General features: G+C 57.9%; 6 protein-coding genes across 6 annotated transcripts; all 6 read left to right on the top strand.

Annotated features, from left to right (window-relative positions):
- Positions 1-313: 313 nt before the first annotated feature.
- Positions 314-2698, top strand: SPRG_14946 (hypothetical protein; the record flags this gene model as incomplete). Its single annotated transcript, XM_012354068.1, has 12 exons — positions 314-922; positions 963-1067; positions 1118-1210; positions 1257-1388; positions 1430-1522; positions 1575-1700; positions 1748-1843; positions 1890-2135; positions 2181-2273; positions 2329-2442; positions 2493-2575; positions 2629-2698. The coding sequence occupies 12 exons, from the start codon at positions 314-316 to the stop codon at positions 2696-2698; spliced, it is 1860 nt and encodes a 619-aa protein (XP_012209458.1).
- Positions 2699-3558: 860 nt separating this feature from the next.
- Positions 3559-4814, top strand: SPRG_14947 (hypothetical protein; the record flags this gene model as incomplete). Its single annotated transcript, XM_012354069.1, has 8 exons — positions 3559-3667; positions 3708-3737; positions 3787-3918; positions 3963-4028; positions 4076-4243; positions 4286-4414; positions 4468-4675; positions 4726-4814. The coding sequence occupies exons 1-8, from the start codon at positions 3596-3598 to the stop codon at positions 4812-4814; spliced, it is 894 nt and encodes a 297-aa protein (XP_012209459.1). The 5' UTR covers positions 3559-3595.
- A 46-nt stretch (positions 4815-4860) lies between these two features.
- Positions 4861-8955, top strand: SPRG_14948 (hypothetical protein; the record flags this gene model as incomplete). Its single annotated transcript, XM_012354070.1, has 21 exons — positions 4861-4974; positions 5023-5316; positions 5367-5466; positions 5513-5650; positions 5697-5900; positions 5948-6040; positions 6084-6143; positions 6198-6281; positions 6330-6659; positions 6703-6861; positions 6910-6996; positions 7044-7222; positions 7271-7343; positions 7391-7603; positions 7652-7887; positions 7934-7997; positions 8041-8114; positions 8172-8361; positions 8410-8487; positions 8534-8749; positions 8794-8955. Exons 1-21 carry the CDS (start codon positions 4868-4870, stop codon positions 8953-8955), a joined length of 3141 nt encoding a protein of 1046 aa, XP_012209460.1. The 5' UTR covers positions 4861-4867.
- A 177-nt stretch (positions 8956-9132) lies between these two features.
- SPRG_14949 (hypothetical protein) lies at positions 9133-10283 on the top strand. The gene is made up of 5 exons (XM_012354071.1): positions 9133-9427; positions 9473-9580; positions 9630-9770; positions 9827-9905; positions 9955-10283. The coding sequence occupies exons 1-5, from the start codon at positions 9161-9163 to the stop codon at positions 10185-10187; spliced, it is 828 nt and encodes a 275-aa protein (XP_012209461.1). The 5' UTR covers positions 9133-9160; the 3' UTR covers positions 10188-10283.
- A 62-nt stretch (positions 10284-10345) lies between these two features.
- Positions 10346-13205, top strand: SPRG_14950 (hypothetical protein). Its single transcript, XM_012354072.1, has 11 exons — positions 10346-10408; positions 10457-10551; positions 10611-10699; positions 10763-10933; positions 10987-11131; positions 11182-11649; positions 11712-11993; positions 12050-12200; positions 12247-12784; positions 12831-12944; positions 12996-13205. Coding segments are annotated over exons 1-10 (1971 nt in total). The 5' UTR covers positions 10346-10377; the 3' UTR covers positions 12832-12944; positions 12996-13205.
- A 3955-nt stretch (positions 13206-17160) lies between these two features.
- Positions 17161-17664, top strand: SPRG_14951 (hypothetical protein; the record flags this gene model as incomplete). Its single annotated transcript, XM_012354073.1, has 1 exon — positions 17161-17664. A coding segment is annotated over one exon (504 nt), but the record flags the coding sequence as incomplete, so codon positions are not given.
- Between the last annotated feature and the right edge of the window lie 15 nt (positions 17665-17679).

Genomic DNA, 17679 nt, shown 5'->3' on the forward strand with positions numbered 1-17679 from the left:
GCGGCTCCAACACCGTGGTGGCGACCACGTCTTGCGCAGGCCAGTCGAGTGTAGTCCAGTCGCGTGCGATGGACGTTGAAAGTCGCAAGGAATTTTTTACCGACAGCATAACATTCGTGCATTGGGTACCGGTATTACTGACGTCGGGGTGGCGCTCACGACGAGATTCTCAGCAGACGCGCCTTCAAAACAGCAATCATTCTTGACAATCACCATCATTCACCAGCGTTTCGATTGGCCACACTGCTCGGAGACAGTTCCGTGCCGATGGATTGTGGCAATTGACAAATGTCAGTTTGCTTTTTGGTTCATCATGCCGCTGCTGCTGAGTCAGGCTCTGTCAGCGACGCACCAGCGCTTGGGCTACTACGCGCCGTGGCGCAGCCGTTGCCTTTTGCTCTCGACGCTCGACGTCATCAAGACGGGCCACACGTCGCCGCTGGGTCGCGTGGGCTGCGACGTCTGCGCGCAGACGATAGACGAGTACCTCGACGCAACCAGCGGCACACTCGTCTTTCGTCTGCAGAAAAAGTTCATGTGGCTTCACCAGCTCGCGTTCCACCTGCGCTTTCACGCAGTGACCGCGTTTGCAAGCCTGCGCCTCGTGCAGTGCCTCGACCTTCCGAACGGCCGCATCGTCGTACACGATGCCACGTATGGCGCCGTGGCCGCCGACACGAGCCACCTCTGGGTCATCGAGTGGGGTACGCTTCTCTCGGACGCCGCGGTGGGCATCGATCAGAGTCCCGGCGCGGCGATCTCGGGCCACCTCTTCTACTTTGACGGTGTCACGCTCGTGCTGCACCAGCGCTGCGAGATCACGCTCGCCGACGACCCATCCGACTGCAACGTTCTTGCCGCTGCGGTCGACGACGGCTTTGCCATCTCCCTCCTCGAGCGCCTCCACCAACAACGCTTCATGGTCTGTCGATGTATGACTCCTCTCTCATGGAATGCTCTAGAAAGCGGCGCTGTCGCCTGCAGTTCACCGCGCCGTCGCAAAGCGGTACTGGTCCCTTCTGGACATCCTCCTCTCGCATGGCGCCAACATTGAGGCTGTCGACAAGGTCATCGTGTCCCATCGTTGCGGACGGATGTGTCAACACGACCTGCGTAGAGCTTTCACACGCCGTTGAGCAAGGCCGTGGCCGACGCCGACGAAGCCTGCGTTGCGGAGCTCGTAAAGCGGGGCGCGTCACCCTTCAACCTCGTACAACACTCGCTCAGCTTAGATGTCCTGGCCTAACATTTTGTAGGCGTCTGGGATCTCGCCACTCTTTACAGCCATTCAGCTCGGCCATGTTGGAATCACTCGCCTCCTCGTGGCCGCGGACACGCCCAAGGCGCTGCTGAAATGCGTGCCCGTCGAGCGCCGCGATCTCTTCAATGTACGAAAACGTCGTCTTTTCAAAGCCAATTTCTTACGTAGCGGGCGGTAGTCTCAGCGCTTGGCTACGCGTACATTTGCAACCAGCCAGAGGTGGCGCTGCTGCTCTTGCACGCTGGCGCGTCGCCGTCAACGGTACAAAATGCGTTGGACGCCCACGACAGATACACTACTGTGCTTGTACTAGGACTCTGACACGACGGTGCTTGCGTCTTGCATCGCCCACGTCGAGAACGCCATCGATCGCATGACGCATGTGTTGGAGCTTCTCGACCGCGGCGCAGCACCCGACATCCACGTGAGCTCATCTCCAGTGCGGTCGTATACTTCTTGCGCGGTGCATTGAACACAGCGTTCTAGGAGCACGCCACGGCAATGGTCTGCGCGATCCAGCGTCGCGACTATGACCTTGTGCGGCTCCTCATCGCCCGCCAGGAATACATCCCACCGATGGCGGTTCAACTCCTTCGCAAGAGCAATGTCTTCATGGTTTGTCCTTTAGAAAGCCGCTATGGAGGAGGCCGCCGCGGCCGTCTCGGACAGCGGCCGCATGCAACACCTCATCGGCAGCGCCAGCGCCAGCGTCAACTGGCTCGAGCTCCCCGCGCTCTTTGCTGCGATCCAAGACGGGGACGTCGCCCGCGTAAAGGAACTTGTCGCCCCGGATGTACTCCATACGCGGCAGCGTATCTTCGCGCTGGGGAGACTGCCACCCAGCGTGCGCCCCCTCCCGGGGGGGCCTCGGGGGGTCCGACATTGCATCATTCAGTCGCTCGAACTCACAGCTGCGTAGATTGCCGTGTCGCCGTTGATGTTTGCCTACATTTGCAACCAACCTGAGATCGCGCACGAACTTCTCGAGGCCGGCGCCCCCGTGTGCATGGAGGTTCTACTACGATGGAGAAATACATGTCCGTGTGATCGACTAACTAGAGCTCTAGGACGGCGAGAGCTCGGCGCTCTACTATTGCATTGCTTGCATTGAAGACGAAACCACGCGCGTCGGACACGTCTTGGAGCTCCTCGAGCGCGGCGCCAGCAGCGACATCAGCAAGGTAGTGTGTTGAAACCGATAAACGAGGTCTCATTGCCAAGGATGTTGTAGGGCGATGTGTCGCCACTGACGTACGCCGAAGACGCCGACATGTTTCGATTGTGGAGATTCTCCACGCGTACCTCGAGGCGGCCGTAAGACTCCGCTTGGCGAAGTTTCTCTCGGGCTCTTACTGTCTTTCGTCTAGGAAACCGCATGGTTTGACCATCCTCGCGATGCGTCGCACCCGGCAGACGTCGCCACTGAGCCGAGCATGACAAGCGCCCGCTTTAATGCTCATGTTGAGGCGCACGGTCCCAATGCGCAGGGCAACTGCGGTGCCGACGATGATTGCGATGACGATGGGTGGGAGGTCGTGGAGCCTCTTCAATTGTCCTAGGACTTGTAGTCACGCGGACTGCACGGCTTTCTTTCTCGTCTAGCTCGACAACTCTGCGATGGCTACTACTGTGTGAATAGGTAGAGTCAATGGTAATAGTAAAAAGGGAATGTATCAGAGAGCTTAGTATCGTCAAAATGTGCAACATAATCAGACGGCACTTCCAAATGTAAGCATTAGGTCTATCATTTTCATTCCCCTTGCTAGACTACAATCTAGATTCAGTGATTCGTGTGGCCCTCGTCAGGATAAATATCCTCCTGTGTTTCAGAGTAATTCTAGAGATAATGGCAGTCATCGGGCGCGTTCTACTCGTCGACTAGTCTACGACACCTGCAAATCTCAACTGATCGCATTCCAAAATGACCGGCCGACCTGAAGGCTTCCGCACCAACCTTTTTCCAGCCAATCATCGTGCGACCTGCCTATCAACTTCGACCGTTGGCCTCTAAACTTCGCTTTCTAGCTTCGATATACTCGCCACACATGATAATATTGGATGATAGAGGTCAAGTGTGTTTTCGGCATATGCCACTTTAAAGACGGCGAGCGGGAAATAGGGTCGCTGCCCATTGCCGTCGTCAGTACTGCGAGATGCAGACGTCTGTGCGCAAGACACTTCCATAAGGCTCCTTGCATTTCGATCGATTGCACGACGGTTGCATGGGACAACCTTGCCGTTCCCTGGCCACCGTACGCCCAATATGCCGCATTTAAACCCTACAATGCCGAATTGGACGCGAAACTGCGCGAAGATTCGCAAACACCAGTGAAGATGGGCGTGGCGACGCGGGTCATCCAAGGCGCGCAGATCGCCTCCAAGATGCGTGCGCAGGTCAAGGCCAAGGTAGACGCATGCCATGTCCATCGTCTAAGCACCTCTGTAGATTGATGCCATCGCGGCGACGACGGCTGCGGTACCAGCCATGCTTGCGTCGCTCCTGCTCATCATGCTGGACTATGTAGCGGCCATCGCTCGGTGTGATCATGGTTGGCGACCGGAAGGACTCGCGCTTGTACGTCGAGGCCAAGGGACGCGCGTGCCTTGAGGTTGGCATCACGTCTGTGAACCGGTTCTTCCCCATGGACGTTGCCCAAGTACGTTGATCCACTTGCCATCGTCATCCTCATGGCTTGTCTAGGCGGACCTCTTGAACCAAATCGCTGCGTTTAACGCCGACGCGTCCATCGATGGCATCTTGGTGCAGGTGTGTCTCTCGACGTCATCCATGGGAGACGACCTCATAGTACGTAGCTGCCGCTGCCGCCGACGATCGACGAGAAGGCTGTCATCGATGCCGTCTTGCCGACGAAAGACGTCGATGGGCTGCATCCGTTCAACGTCGGTGAGCTCTCGATGCGCGGGCGCACGCCGCACTTTACTGCGTGCACACCCGAGGGCGTTCTTCAGCTGCTGGACGAGGTCGGTGTTTTAACGTTGTGCAGCCCCTCATTAACGCCGTAGGAGGGCATTGAGCTACAAGGCAAGGTCGTCGTTGTGCTGGGGCGTAGCGACTTGGTCGGCAACCCCGTGGGCATGCTCTTGCGCAAGCGCCACGCGACGGTCATCTCGTGCCACTCCCGCACTGGCAACGTACCTTCTGCCCATCGATGATGGAGGCGTGTCGACGGCTCATGCGACCGTAGATTCCAATGTTCGTTGGGATGGCCGATATTGTCATTAGCGCCTGCGGAGTCCCGCGCCTTGTTCGCGGGAGCTGGCTCAAGCCTGGCGCGGTCGTCATCGACGTTGGCATCAACTTTGTCTCGGACGGCGGTGCGTCCTCGGTCGTCGGCGACGTGTGCTTTGACGAAGCCATGGGCGTGGCTGGCGCGATTACGCCTGTGCCTGGCGGTGCGCCTCGCCCACATTATTAAACGTGTTTAAACGCATTCTCGACGTAGGGGTCGGGCCCATGACGATCGCGATGCTCATGCGCAACGTCAGCGTCGCGTTCGAGCGCCGAATAAACTCCGCGGGCCAGCACGTTTAAACACACAACAACGAAACGGGTTTTTCGAGGTCTCCAATCGGTTTCATGCAAGCATGGAGCCGCACTTTCCCACGACATCGCTTCCGCGCGTCTTCCGCGAGAGCTTGGCCAAAGCCACCGAGGTCCGCGAGCCGCTTCGGCCGTCCCTCCCTCGGCACGCGTAGGCTGCATTCTTTGGAGATGTCAAGTTTCGAGGGCGTGTTTCTAGAGCCACGGCCAGCTCGACGCACCGCCGGCTGCCTCCCAACCCGTCGCCTTTGGTCCAGCCAAGAGCGTTTGAAGCTCCGTTTGGCACACATCGTGGTGGTGCCAAGCCCAAGCCGCCGGTGACAACCAGCATCGACCCGCGGGACGAGGCCGGCATTCTATTCCCGTACAACAACATTGCCGACGACGATGGGTCTCTCCAGCAAATCATGTGGGCCAAGTGGACCCACGACGACCCGAGCGACACGGATTCCCACGGGGCGCGAACCAAGGACGCGTTTGTCTCGTTTGCCTTGTAGGCTCCATCGACAATGTTGGTTCGAATACTTTTGTTCGTGGTGATAGATATGCCCAAGTCAAGCTCCAAGAGGCGCAGCGCATGGCCGCGTACTTGGAGCAGCCCAACCTCTTTGTGACGGCGGTCGCGAGCTCGCTTCTCCAGCGGGTATCTCGACGTGTGGATATCGATATTTGCTAAAAACGGGTCGTAGTGCGCAGACCGGCTCGGGGCGTCTGGCGGCATCATCCACCAGCTCCTACAAGTGCTTCTTTCGGCTATCTACCACCGCAAGGACGCAGATGTGACGCCGGCGCGCCTCAACGTGGACCGCTATGCGCCTTACTTTGCCGTACGTCTCCAGAATCCGCGACAGTATCAAGAAGACAAGGGTGTAGGAATACCGCCGACTGCGCCGGACGTGCGTCGACCTTCTCGAAGAAAATACGCGCAAGCACAACGAGACAGCGGCGCGCAAGCAAGGGTTCGGCAAGATCCAACGCGTCATCCAGGGCACGACGCGCATCTGGAAGCATCGGTTGTTGCACTTTCTATACTTTCAGTGGGCCTACTATGTCTTCCGGCGGCGGCGCATTCGACGCGTACACCTGTCTGATTACTTAGTTGCAAGCACATGATTGTCGTCTAGTTTGTGGACCGGACGTTTCGACACAAGAACCGCGGGCCCGTGCGCGACACCTTTCGCGCGTGGCGCATCGAGGCACTCCGCCGCGCCTACTATGTACGCCGACCGGTTGGTGCGACAACTCATGTACGCTGCGTAGCGCGAGTCGGCCAACTACCAGACAATGTTGTCTGTCACCGCCGAGTCGCTCAGCCGCAAGGTGGCTGCTTCCTTGTATCAATGAGAGAGATCGTATGTGTGTGGGTTGTTATAGGACGTACAACTGACGAGCGCCACGGAAAAGATCGCCAAGCTACAAATGCACGTCGATCAGCTCACAACCACCAACTCCAACTTGGTACATCATGCGGACAAGCTGCTTCCTGGGCTGGAAACGCGATGGTAGATCACGCGGGTCCAGGACCTCGAGAGCCAAATTCGCATCTTGAAGCTCACGATGCGGGGCAGTCTGACAGCGCCAGCGCAAGACCATCCACCGCTTCTTTCGGCCATGACGGCACCGCCCGCGGCATACGAGCGCATGGACACGATTGTGTACGAGGACGAGCAGCCGCGGGACGACGGCGGCGGCGGGCGCGTCAACAAGATGCTTCTCGAAGGCATGTTTGCGATGGCGCGCATGGTCGAGTCGTCCGTGATTCAGTTTAGCAAAGAGTCGCTCGAGGCGCTCGAGACGCAGTACGATGGCGCCGAGTTGCGCCAGCTCTCCCGGCGTGTACACATTGTCTTTTTTCAAGAAGACACAAACGTAGTGGTAGATTGCCGAGGAACACGCGCAGATCGACAAGATCACGACGGGGTACCACGACGTGCACTTGACCAACGTCCTGAGCAAGCCGGTCGACACGATCTTGCTGCATTGGGCGCGCATGAAGCTCGAGGAGAGCAAGATTGTGCTGCGACCGCAAGACCGAATGGTAGACAACTTGTCCACTTTTGCACACCATGGTCGATCGATGGCGTAGCTGAAAAACTTTACCGACGACTTGGCCGACGGCAGTAAATTCTCGACGCTCTTGCACCACTTGTTTCCGCTCGACTACGACACCCACGTACATCGATGTTGGACAAAGATTGTCCATGCTCAACGCGAGGCTAGATGGTGCACGAAATCGATGTCGAGCAGCGATTGGCCAACATTGAGCGCTTCAACAAATCGCTGCGCGTCGAGTCTTCGAGCGACGTCAAAATCCCCGCTATTGTCACCGCCGACTCGATCGCGGCCCAGCGCGGTCTTGAAAACGCCGTCTTTATCAGCGTCCTCTTCACCCTCTCACCGTTCGTTCTTATATATTCTTCGTTGCAAACTTATGGCAACTGTTGTAGCGGACACTTTTCCAAGGTCAACACGGAGAAGTGCCGCAAGGTGTTTCTCCAAATCGTCTCGGCGTGGAAAAAGGTGTGTGCGTTGCGGACAACTTGTCTCTTTGAAAGCAGACGTGCTAGGTGCGGAGCTTGATGCTCGAGGTGAAGCGCATGCCCGACGATCCGCTCGGCGCCGAGAATATGATGGTCGTGACGCTCGGCAAGGAAATGCGCCGCGTCGAAGAGCTGCACACGCTGCTCCAGAAAGAGATGACGTCGCTCGTGTGCGCGAGCAACGAGAGTGCCGGTGTTCTCTCCAAGCTCCTGCACAAGATCTTGTGCTTTACGTGGCGGGTAGTTTTGATACTTTGATACTTTGATAGAAATGATGATGGCGCGCAGATGTTGTCGCAGCGCGACCGCGGCGTCGACGGTGACATCGTCGACGAGCGCCGCGCCGACACGATTCGTAAATTCACCAGCGTGAGCGCGGATGCGATTCGCCGGCTCATTTCGGACGAACCGTCGGCGCGCCATCGCAGCATCTCGGACACGGAGGTCATGACGCGCGTCTTCGGCATCCAAAAAGTGCTCAAGCAGCACTTTAACGACCTCCACGCGATCTTCCGCCACTACAGGTCCGCCTTGCGCGCGCACGTAGCGTCATGACACGTGGTATACTAGCTGCAGCACCTTGCGCGGCCACTCGGCGACCATGAGTCTCCAAGAGTACATCAAATTCATCAAGGTATTGAGAGGTGACCGTGACGCCCATGCCATGTGTGTGCAAGGACTGCAACATTGTCGACAAGAAGGTGCACTTGCCCATCGTTGACGCCATCTACCACCACTGCGTCCAGGCCCCGTGCGTGGCTACATAGTACTAGTATGTGAAATGACGCTGACGCGGAGAATGACGTAGGGATGACGGCACGGCGCAGCGCGAAATGTCACCGATGGACTTTGTGCATGCGCTGATTTTGGTCGCGGACAAAAAGTTTCCGAGCATGGTCTTTGAAGAGCGGATCCAGGAGCTTCTCGACACGTGCGTCTTGCCCAACGCGAGTCGGTCGCAACCCGAAGCGTTCCGCTTGCTCTTGCACTCGCCCGACGTACGACCTCTCTCTGCTCTGGATGACCATATTTATTTGGTGTACTAGGTGCGGGCCGTCTTTTTGAAATTCAAGAGTCCGCTCCAGCACATCTTCAAGTACTACTCCAACATGAAGACAGACGACGTACGCCACATTTTACATGTCGTTGAATGACAAGAGGTGTGTGTAGGAGATGACGGCCGCGAGCAAGTCGAGCACGACCCTCGACGTCAACGAATTCCTCAATCTGGCCAAAGACTGCAAGCTCATGGGCTTCTTTGTCACGGACGCGATCGTCAAGCAGGTGTTCATCCTTGTGCAGCGGCAGTACGACGACACCGAGACGCAAGTGAGCACGACAACGACCGACGACGAGCTCCAAATCGACTTTGCCGAGTTTGAAGAGGTACCATACAATGAAACAAAACAGCGTATATCTCATGCATGTAGGCGCTGGCCGTGCTCACGGAGCATGTCATTTGCAACCCGTACATTCCGCTGCACAAGCGCCTCGAGCAGTTTGTGACGGAAATGGTCTTGCCCCGCGCCCGCCAAAAGAAACCAAAGGCGACCTCCGCTAGCACGACTCTAGTTAGTCGTTTATACACGTAGTCGATGGACGCCATAAAGGAGCACCAGCGCACCAAGCTAATGGTAAGTTAGCGACGAAATGCGTTGGTCGTTCATCTGTGTCAAGGAGCGATCTCGCTCTCGAGGCGCGCAGGTGCTTGTGGCGATCCGCGTGTCGCGTATCCGGATGTTGGGCCGGGTGTACGGATAACGCCATTTCTGAATCGGCTACCAACAACACAAGAGCATGGCAGCTTTGGGCAACGACGTGGTGCTGGGTCTCCTCGGGACGGGCAAGATCGGCAGCGCCGTCATGACGGGCTACTGCTCGCCCGTCGCCGCCAAGTCGACGTGGGAGCCGAAGGCCATCTTCGTGAGCCCGCGCGGGACGGAGAAGGCCAAGGCGCTGCAGGCCAAGTTCCCGGCCAAGGTCACGATTGCGGCCACGAACCAGGCCGTCATTGATGCGTCCAACGTCATCTTCATTGGTTTGCTCCCGGACGTTGCGCGCCAGGTACACTGCAATCGTACTGCCTCTCTTACATTGGCGGCGAGCTAGGAACTGCCGGCGCTCCACTTCCCGTCGCATGTCACGGTCATCTCGATGATGGCCACGATCCCGTACGACGAGCTCGTGCAGCTTGTGCGTCTGCCCAAGGAGAACGTGGTACGCAGAACCTTGCGCGTTGCGCTCGTGATTCACGTGGTGGCATTAGGTGCGCACGGTCCCGCTTCCGAGTTCGTCGCGTCGCACGGGTCCAATCCTCGCGTACCCCAAGCAGTCGTACGTGGAGCAGCTCTTGCTGCAGATCGGGACGCCGGTCATGGTCGACACGGAGAGCGAAGTGACGACGCTCGTACGCTACATGCCATTCTCTTCCTATCGCCTCACGCGTCACTTCGTCCTTGGTAGACGGGCATGACGGCCATGATCTCGTTCTTCTACGCAACGTGCGGCCACCTCCAACAGTGGTGCGTCAACAACGGCGTCGGTACGCACACCACCTCCATCGTCGAGGCTAGAGCTCATGGCCAGCGTAGAGGACTCTGCGTCGCGCGCGTATGTCGCGTCCTTCTTCCAGTCGCTGGCCGACGCGGGCATGGTGTCGACCGAAGCCTTCCACGACATGGCCGAGGAGGCCGCGACCCCCGGCGGGCTCAACGAGCAGACCCACCGTGGCCTCACGAGCTCGGGCGCGTACGACCTCATGCTCGACCAGGTCGACGCCATCTTCACGCGCTTGACCAAGGCCGCGCCGGCGCCGCGTCGCTAGCTGCGGAACCGCCCACCCTAGATCTCGGTCGCTACAAACACGGTGTGGATTTTCACGTTGGTTTGTTTTTAAACAGCTTGTTCTTGTATATTATCCGGACACATCGCGCAATAATAATATTTACGGCCGAAACGGAGGTGCCATTTTTTTCCCGAGCGCCACCCGAGAGGCCGACGCGCTTCAAGCCGCGATGCTGACGCCGGACGAGGAAGACTACTTTGGTACGCGCCCATCGAGATGGAGACGAGGATGCTCATGGCGCCATGCAGATGCGATGACGCAGGAAGACATGCGCGCCATGATGAACGAGAACTTTGGCGTCGTCTTGGCACGCGTCGGAAGCCATCCCTTCTGGCCGGCACGGGTACGCACCGTCGATGGCCTTCCTGGCGGCGCGAGCAGTCTCCTGTATGTACGTCGTAGATGGTTGAGCTCGAAGAATGGGTCGACCACGTGGCGCACCGCCAGCGCAAGGGACAGATCTGCGTCTACTTTTACGGCTCGCACAACTAGTACGTGCTCCTCCATCTACGCGCCCTCGATGCGTACGCTCACGAACGTGCCATGGCGTGTAGCGGCTGGACGTTGCGCAACGGATTGCACGCGTTTGTCGACGACCACCCGTCGTTCAAGTCGGTCAAGAAAGGGACCAAAATCTGGACCCAGTACACAGAGGGCCTCGGCGAGGCCAAGCAGGCGATCGTGACCGCGACCGCCATCAATGCGACGCCCTTCTATGAGCGCATGTACGCTCGCGGTCCTTGATCTCGACTTCTCGACCTCTTACACGTATTTGTAGCATCCAGAAGAAGAAGGATTGTGAGGTCGATGTGCCCTGCAGCGGATGCACTAAGAAAGGTGGCGACGGTCTGCGCCTCGTCTGCGACGGCAAAAGCTGCGAGAAGGAGTTTCACATGGCCTGCCTCGACCCGCCACTGACGACCGTTCGACGATGCAGGATGCGGCGTGGCCACTCATTTTCAGCCGATCTTAGGTGCCCGAGGGATCCTGGTTCTGTCCGACCTGCGCCAAGCGCCAGCCAAAGCCAGCCGTCGAGGCCACGTCGCCAACGACAACCAAGCCCAAGGCGACGCCGGAAGCCAAGCACATGACGCGCAAATCGGATGCGTCCAAATCTCGCAAGCCCGACGGCCGAAAGACCAAGGCTTCGTCGCCGCCGACGACGACCGAGCCCCTGCTTGACGACGTCGAGTCGGAAGAGCGCTGCTTCCTCTGCGGCCTTGGCGGCGAACTCGTCGTGTGTGAGTTTGGCCGCTGCACCAAGGTGTACCACCAGCTCTGCCTCGGCGCGTACCCTTTTCCCGTCGACGACGAGACGCAGTGGGTCTGTCCTCGCCACACGTGCGCGATTTCTGGCGCCCGCGAAGAGCTCGGCGCCAAGTCGACCATGTGGCACTGCCTCCGCTGCCCGCTCGCGATCGACGAGGCTGTCTTGCCCAACGTACACAATCCATTTCGATCCGGTATCCAGTATCCGATGTATTAATCATTGGATTCGACTAGAACGCCGCGCTGACAAAGATGAGTCGCCGGGAAAAGACGCTGATGTGCCCGCACTGCGTGTGCCCTGTCGCCAAGGTGCGTCTCGCCAAGTTCCTCGAGCGCATTTGGTCGCTTGTCGCAACGAACCGGCAAGGCCTCCCGTTCTGCGGCCCGCTCTTGCCTGGCGTCGACCGGCCTTCGTGCCTCGAAGACGGTCGCGTCCTGGACCTCTTCCAGATCATGGCCAACATCCGCGCGCTGCAGTACCAAAGTGCGCTCACGTTTGCGTTTGATATCCGCGAGGTACTCGATACCCTCGAAACATCTCCAACAGCATCTCCTTTCTTATGGTCTCTTAGGTTGTGGACACGGCACTCGCCATCATCAACAACCGCTCCGCACCGTTGGTCGAGGCCGCCAAGAGCCTTGGCATGGTCGTGGACGAGCAGCTCAAAACGTACGCGGCGCAACTGAGCGCAGTGCAACCGTTCTTGGACGCCAACGATCCCGGTAAACAGATCCATGTATCAACGTATCAATCATCACCGGGGCGCAGGACTTGGCGACCAGCCGGCGCACATTGCGCAAGCGTCGATGGCGTGGCCGATTCCGTGGCGAAAAGAGTGCACGCCCTTTGGCAGCGCGAGCTACGTGCACACGGACGCGCGGACGCTCGACGAGTGGACGGCGTACATTACGAGCGCCCCCGTCTTTGTGGATGTAGCGCCGCCGGTCGCTGCGGCGCCGCCAGTGGCCGTGGACGAAGCGGACCGCGGCTCGCGACACCTGCCGTCGACCATGCCCTCCACGACGGGATTGACGTGCTCACGGCGCTCTCGGGCCTCGCGCAGCTCGACGGCAACGACGCGCTCGCCGCGTTCCAGGCGGACCAAGCCGTTCTCTCCATGTCGAGCGTCGAGATGGACCTCATGTTCAAGCAGCAAGCGGGGCTGCTTCGGCGGGCGCTGCAAGGCCACGCAGCACTCCAGCACGCGTGGCTCACGCAGCAGCAGAATTTACTCGGGACCGACTCGACCCAGCTCCTTACGATCGGCGAAGGTCGCCTCGCCGCCGAGCTCCGGCTGGCCAATATGGTACGACTTGACCTCGTGTGGCGCAAATGCGTAGCGTGTGTCGTAGAACCTCAAGGCGCGGCTGCGGGCCAAAGATGAGATTCTACAGCAGCTCACGGCCGACCATCTAGCGCTGACCGCCCAGCTCCAAGCCGCGCACGCAGCCATGGCTGAAAAAGAGGTGCCGGTTTGGCGCCGATGTGGAATCTGAACGTGGGACTCTGGTGTGTAGAAGGATCTGGATGCAGCACTGCAGCGGGAGACGCTGGACGACACGGCACCAGCGCAGTCGCCAGCAACGGACACGCGCAGACGAAAGGCCACGGACACCCCTGACTCGGTGCCATCCAAGGACCGACGCACAAGGGCAAAGAAGCACTAGGTCGCTTATAGTAGTAACGACTCCCACAACCACTGCATGCTACTCATGCCTCTTGGGGACGCATTTTCGAATCGACATCGCAGCCTCGAGTGAGCCTTTGGATTGGCGCCAATCTGACTTTTAGGGTGCCCGGCCAAAATGATGCCACCTTTGAGATTTCTCGCACCCACGTCACTCTGCAAACGCATGACAGGAACCAGACATACCTCCGTGCCAAGAGCTCCCGCGCTCGGAGCGTCAACAGGTTGTTGTTGCCTTTAGTTTGGAGGCTCGCACGGTACTGACGCTGTCTTGGCACTGGACGAGGATGCTCTGGCACAACACAAAACCTTTGAGTAACAAACCTATAATCCAACTATTTTACACTGCTTGGGAACTCACAATTCCATTTCGATTCCACGCAGCTTCAAATCGCCCGCGTCGTCCGCTGTGCCGGCGGCGGCGTCGGAGGCAGATGCAAGTCTTGGTACAGCTGGCTCTTGCGGCGGTAGTCGCGCAACGCTTCGATGGCCGCGTCTTGGCTGTGGGACGTTGTCGAGGCATGGGACGACCCTGTTGCGAGCATGTCGCTGACCAAGGACATTGCCGATGAGAGCGCGCAGACGATGGAAACGATGTGCATCGCTCGGCGCCAAAAGGCAAATGACTCTTTTACTCTTTTCCATCTCTGCAGTCTGATTCGGTTGGCGCAGCTCAACGTATGAGTCAGTCGCGTAACTCTACGTCCAAGTCACACTGGTTGGAGTGAGATGTGAACCATTCCGATCTCACCTTAACCAGTCTTGTCTGTGGGCCAAAAGGAGTTTTAGATGCAAGTGGTGTGGCGAACGTATGCTCTGGGATTTTGTGTGTTCATGGTACTACATCGCGTCCCCCAGACGACTACAGAAGAGCAAGACGAGTCCCCGCACCACCGCCTGCGCAGCCACGGCCTGGCGAGCGAATGAAGAAGATGGAGATTGCCAGTCTCTACGTATATGAACTCTTTGTAACAACCAAGATGACGCGAAACACGTTCATATATGGCACCCCGCGTTGCTCGTGAAGGAATTTGACCCCATTGGTATAGATGTCAATCCGCACAGTTGCACTGCAACCGATTTGATTTTGGACCAACGAGACGGCTCGACACGACGCCTTCTTCATCGGTCGCCATTGGCGTTCAATCCGTCGCGGTAGAGTTCACGGCCATGCCGATTGCGATGTGCTGTGCACGGATCATGGTCCAATGTCCTGATAAGGACCGAAGTGCTACCCACGGCACTGCCATCCATGTCAAGTGGGGCTGTTTCGACCATCCACGAGTCGTGCTATTATCAATCTTTGGCAAACTGCCCTTCGCGCGTCGGACTCATTAATCACGAAGAGACATAGCAGTAGCACTGCGCAAGGATCAACCCAGGCGAGGACACAACACAAGCTTTGCAGCGCAAAAGCATGCAAGGCAGGTGGAAAGGGGGCGTCAAATGACCAAGTGCTCCGCCACCGAAACACCACCTCCTGTGAGAATATATTACATGGACATCATCGATTCTTGGCCACCATCGTTGGAGATTCCTGGGACGAATGCGGCGTGACTGTCTCAATCTCGTCGTAGAGAAACCACTGTCAAGTAAACAGCGCAATTGCGCAAGCTTCCGCTGCGACGCCCCAACTCCCAGTACATTGAGATAGCACACTAGGAATTGCCTTCGAGCACCACGATGGCCACTTTGAGAAGCGCCGAACGTCGTCGTAACGAGGAAGTACAAAAGAACAGTGAGCGTCAAGGTCGGTCAGCAGGTTGGTGCAGAACCATCGAGGCATCGATGGATGCACACAGCGGATGACAGTTCGATAAGAGCTTTTGTCAGCCTCGAAACGATCCCACTATCACAAGGCAGTGATCACAAGGAGTCATCCTTGGGTGCTCACCCCAATTGAAGTCGTCGCATGCACGTTGGACAAACAGTGCTGTGTATGCGTGAAAAATTCACGCTGCCTCCCGTCCGCACAACCACGATCGAATCGCTGCCAAGGACACGACAGTGCAGCCCGACGCAGCCATGACACCGTCAGCCACGGTGGTACGACGCGTGGCGGTAAGATGTCGGCCGATGGTGTTGTCTGTGTCGGCCCTTGTCGATGGGTGGGGTGGCTGCCACGTGGGATCGCTGATGGCAAGATCGAGACGCCTTTGCACAAGCATCAATCGTATCCTTCGAACGAAACTTTACGGCAGTGGATTTATTTTTGCTGCGTCGCCAGTTGTAGACACACCTGCTCTATTAGTAGCGTGTTAATAATGTACTTCTATCTATTCAATAGGGTCGGCCGTGGGCTGGCTCCGTTTTAACTCTCACTTGTGCATTCGTCGGGTCCGATGCAGATGTGGCCGGCCGCGTGCGTCGTCGCGTCCTTCTTGTCGCTCGTGAGCGAAATGCTTTCGACAAGGCCCTCAACAAACGACGCAGCGACAATGGCAAGCGAGCACGAGGCAGCCATGGAGGCTTACCGCGCTGCCATGAGTGCGTACTACGCCCGCAGCGAGCTGTACCGGGACATGCACGTGCCGCCGACGCCGCCGCCGATGCGCCGCCTCCGCACCGAAAGCAAGTAGCCACCGTTCATCTCTACTACGAGCGCGCATTCTCTAGCTCCATCGCAGCAGCTCAACGGGGCATGCTTGGCAACACGAGTTTCAAGTATCACTGTTTCAGTCTTTTGTATCAATGTATCACCATTGGATTCTTTGCACGGAACGCAGACACACCTTGCGAGCGAGCAAGGGGGTGGAGTTTGCAATCGCATGACGTTTCCATGAACGTATCAATGTATAGGGACATTCGGAGGCATTGTTGCTAGTGCAGAGGACACAAACGGTGCTTTGTAGTATGGGCACTGGACACGTACATGCCGCGTCAAGTCCTACCCTGTAAAAACCTGTCCTTACGTGCACTGTATCACTCTAAATGAATAGCGCATCCCTGACTCGAAGAGACATCCTTTCGCTCGGAGTGGTGCTGCAATCCGAACAAAAATGTGTCCCACATCAAATCGACGCTTCAATTTGGTTCGAGACTCGAAAGCGCGCTCAAAAGCCAGACTGCAGATCCAGACACCGCATGGGAAATGTGGAAGCGCTGCACTTTCAGTAGTGTTACGACCTCTCGATGCGTCCTTCGAAACGGTGTGGAATCGGAACGCTACTATAGGTCTCTGGTGCAGTGTCTGTTGTCGCCATGGAGCGCGTTCGAATATCGATCTTGTGCACATAGTAATGTAGTAACAGGAAAGGAACAAAGAGTTATGCCCCAGAGCTCCCAAAATCAAAATGGACTTGTGAGGAAGCGCTCGCATCATGGTCGCACAGAGCGATTCAGTAGCTGCTGCACTCGCTGTGGGTATAGCTCTGGGTGTCCACGTGATTCAGTGCCTTGCTCGACACGTTTTCTTTAGGGACTTGCAACCTGTATTAACAAGGGCCGAGCATCTTCACTGCGCCGCTAAAAGCGAAAGCTACCCGACGGCTTGGACTGCATTCGGCGAGAAGTCATTCCCTGCCGTCGCGGCGTGCACAGAACGTCTGCAAAAAGGTTTCCAAGGCGCGCCCGATCGCAAGGATTCCCTCGCACTCGCGTTCGGTCACCACGATTGTCTTGTCGTCTACTAGTACGAGGCAAGCAATGGCGCTGACGGACGAAGCCAAGCGTTGGAACTCCTCCGCTGTCTATACGTGGCCTGCGCCTGCGTTGCCGCGGCGTCGAGAGGCGAGACTGCGACCTACCTGACCTAGTGTCGTTGTCTTCAACTTGGTCATTTCAACAGAGATTTCTGCTTTCTTGACCGTTCTCTCTGCCGTTGAAGTGCTGCAACGGAGACGTCATTGCTATAACCGGATAAACGTAACCTATAAATCTATCCGGATACATGCGCATCAAAGGTGTCGAATGCCACTCATTATCCGGATACCTGGCATTGTATCCGGATGACCACCGTGCCCGATTATTGGCGTGGTGCATAATCGTGCAGCACGATGGCGGCGACTGGATGGGACTGCTTCGACGACAGCAGCGACGACGAGGTCGAGCGCTTCGATGAAGACGCCTGGGAGCTCACGCCCGAGCGCGTCGGCCGAATTACGACGGAGCTCCTGCGTACCGTGCCATCGCGCCGCAAGGCCCACGGCGTCGAGGACGATGCATTGCTACTGCCACCGGCAGCGACGCTGGCGCAGGACGCAGCTGCGCTTCGCACGCGCCTCGAAGACGCCGGGTACATCTTTCCCGACGCTTCGACTACGGACGTGGCCGTCGACTTAGAGGCGCTCACGGCCGATATGTCGTACGAGGCGACGCAGGCCGCGCTCACGTCGTTGCACGCCAGGGTGCTGCCAGGCGGCGTCGTCATCACGCGCGTGCCGCCAATGCTCTCGGTCGACTTTGTCTCGGAGCACTGGGCGCTTCCCCGCGTCGCGTCGTTATCGGGGCCGTTTGCCAACGCGGCGACGCGCATCGTCCCGGGCCCGTGCCTCGTCGCCGTGCAGACGCGGACC

The sequence above is a fragment of the Saprolegnia parasitica genome (genome assembly GCF_000151545.1).
Source record: "Saprolegnia parasitica CBS 223.65 unplaced genomic scaffold supercont2.144, whole genome shotgun sequence".
Classification (NCBI taxonomy): Eukaryota; Oomycota; class Saprolegniomycetes; order Saprolegniales; family Saprolegniaceae; genus Saprolegnia; species Saprolegnia parasitica.

Coding starts and splice junctions, on each gene's coding strand:
- SPRG_14950 (XM_012354072.1), top strand. CDS start 10,378: ATGCTGACGCCGGACGAGGAAGACTACTTTG. Junction 11,132..11,181: donor TCGACCCGCCACTGACGACC/GTTCGACGATGC, acceptor AGCCGATCTTAG/GTGCCCGAGGGATCCTGGTT. Junction 11,650..11,711: donor ACGAGGCTGTCTTGCCCAAC/GTACACAATCCA, acceptor GGATTCGACTAG/AACGCCGCGCTGACAAAGAT.
- SPRG_14949 (XM_012354071.1), top strand. CDS start 9,161: ATGGCAGCTTTGGGCAACGACGTGGTGCTGGGTCTCCTCGGGACGGGC. Junction 9,428..9,472: donor TCCCGGACGTTGCGCGCCAG/GTACACTGCAAT, acceptor GCGGCGAGCTAG/GAACTGCCGGCGCTCCACTT. Junction 9,906..9,954: donor GTGCGTCAACAACGGCGTCG/GTACGCACACCA, acceptor TGGCCAGCGTAG/AGGACTCTGCGTCGCGCGCG.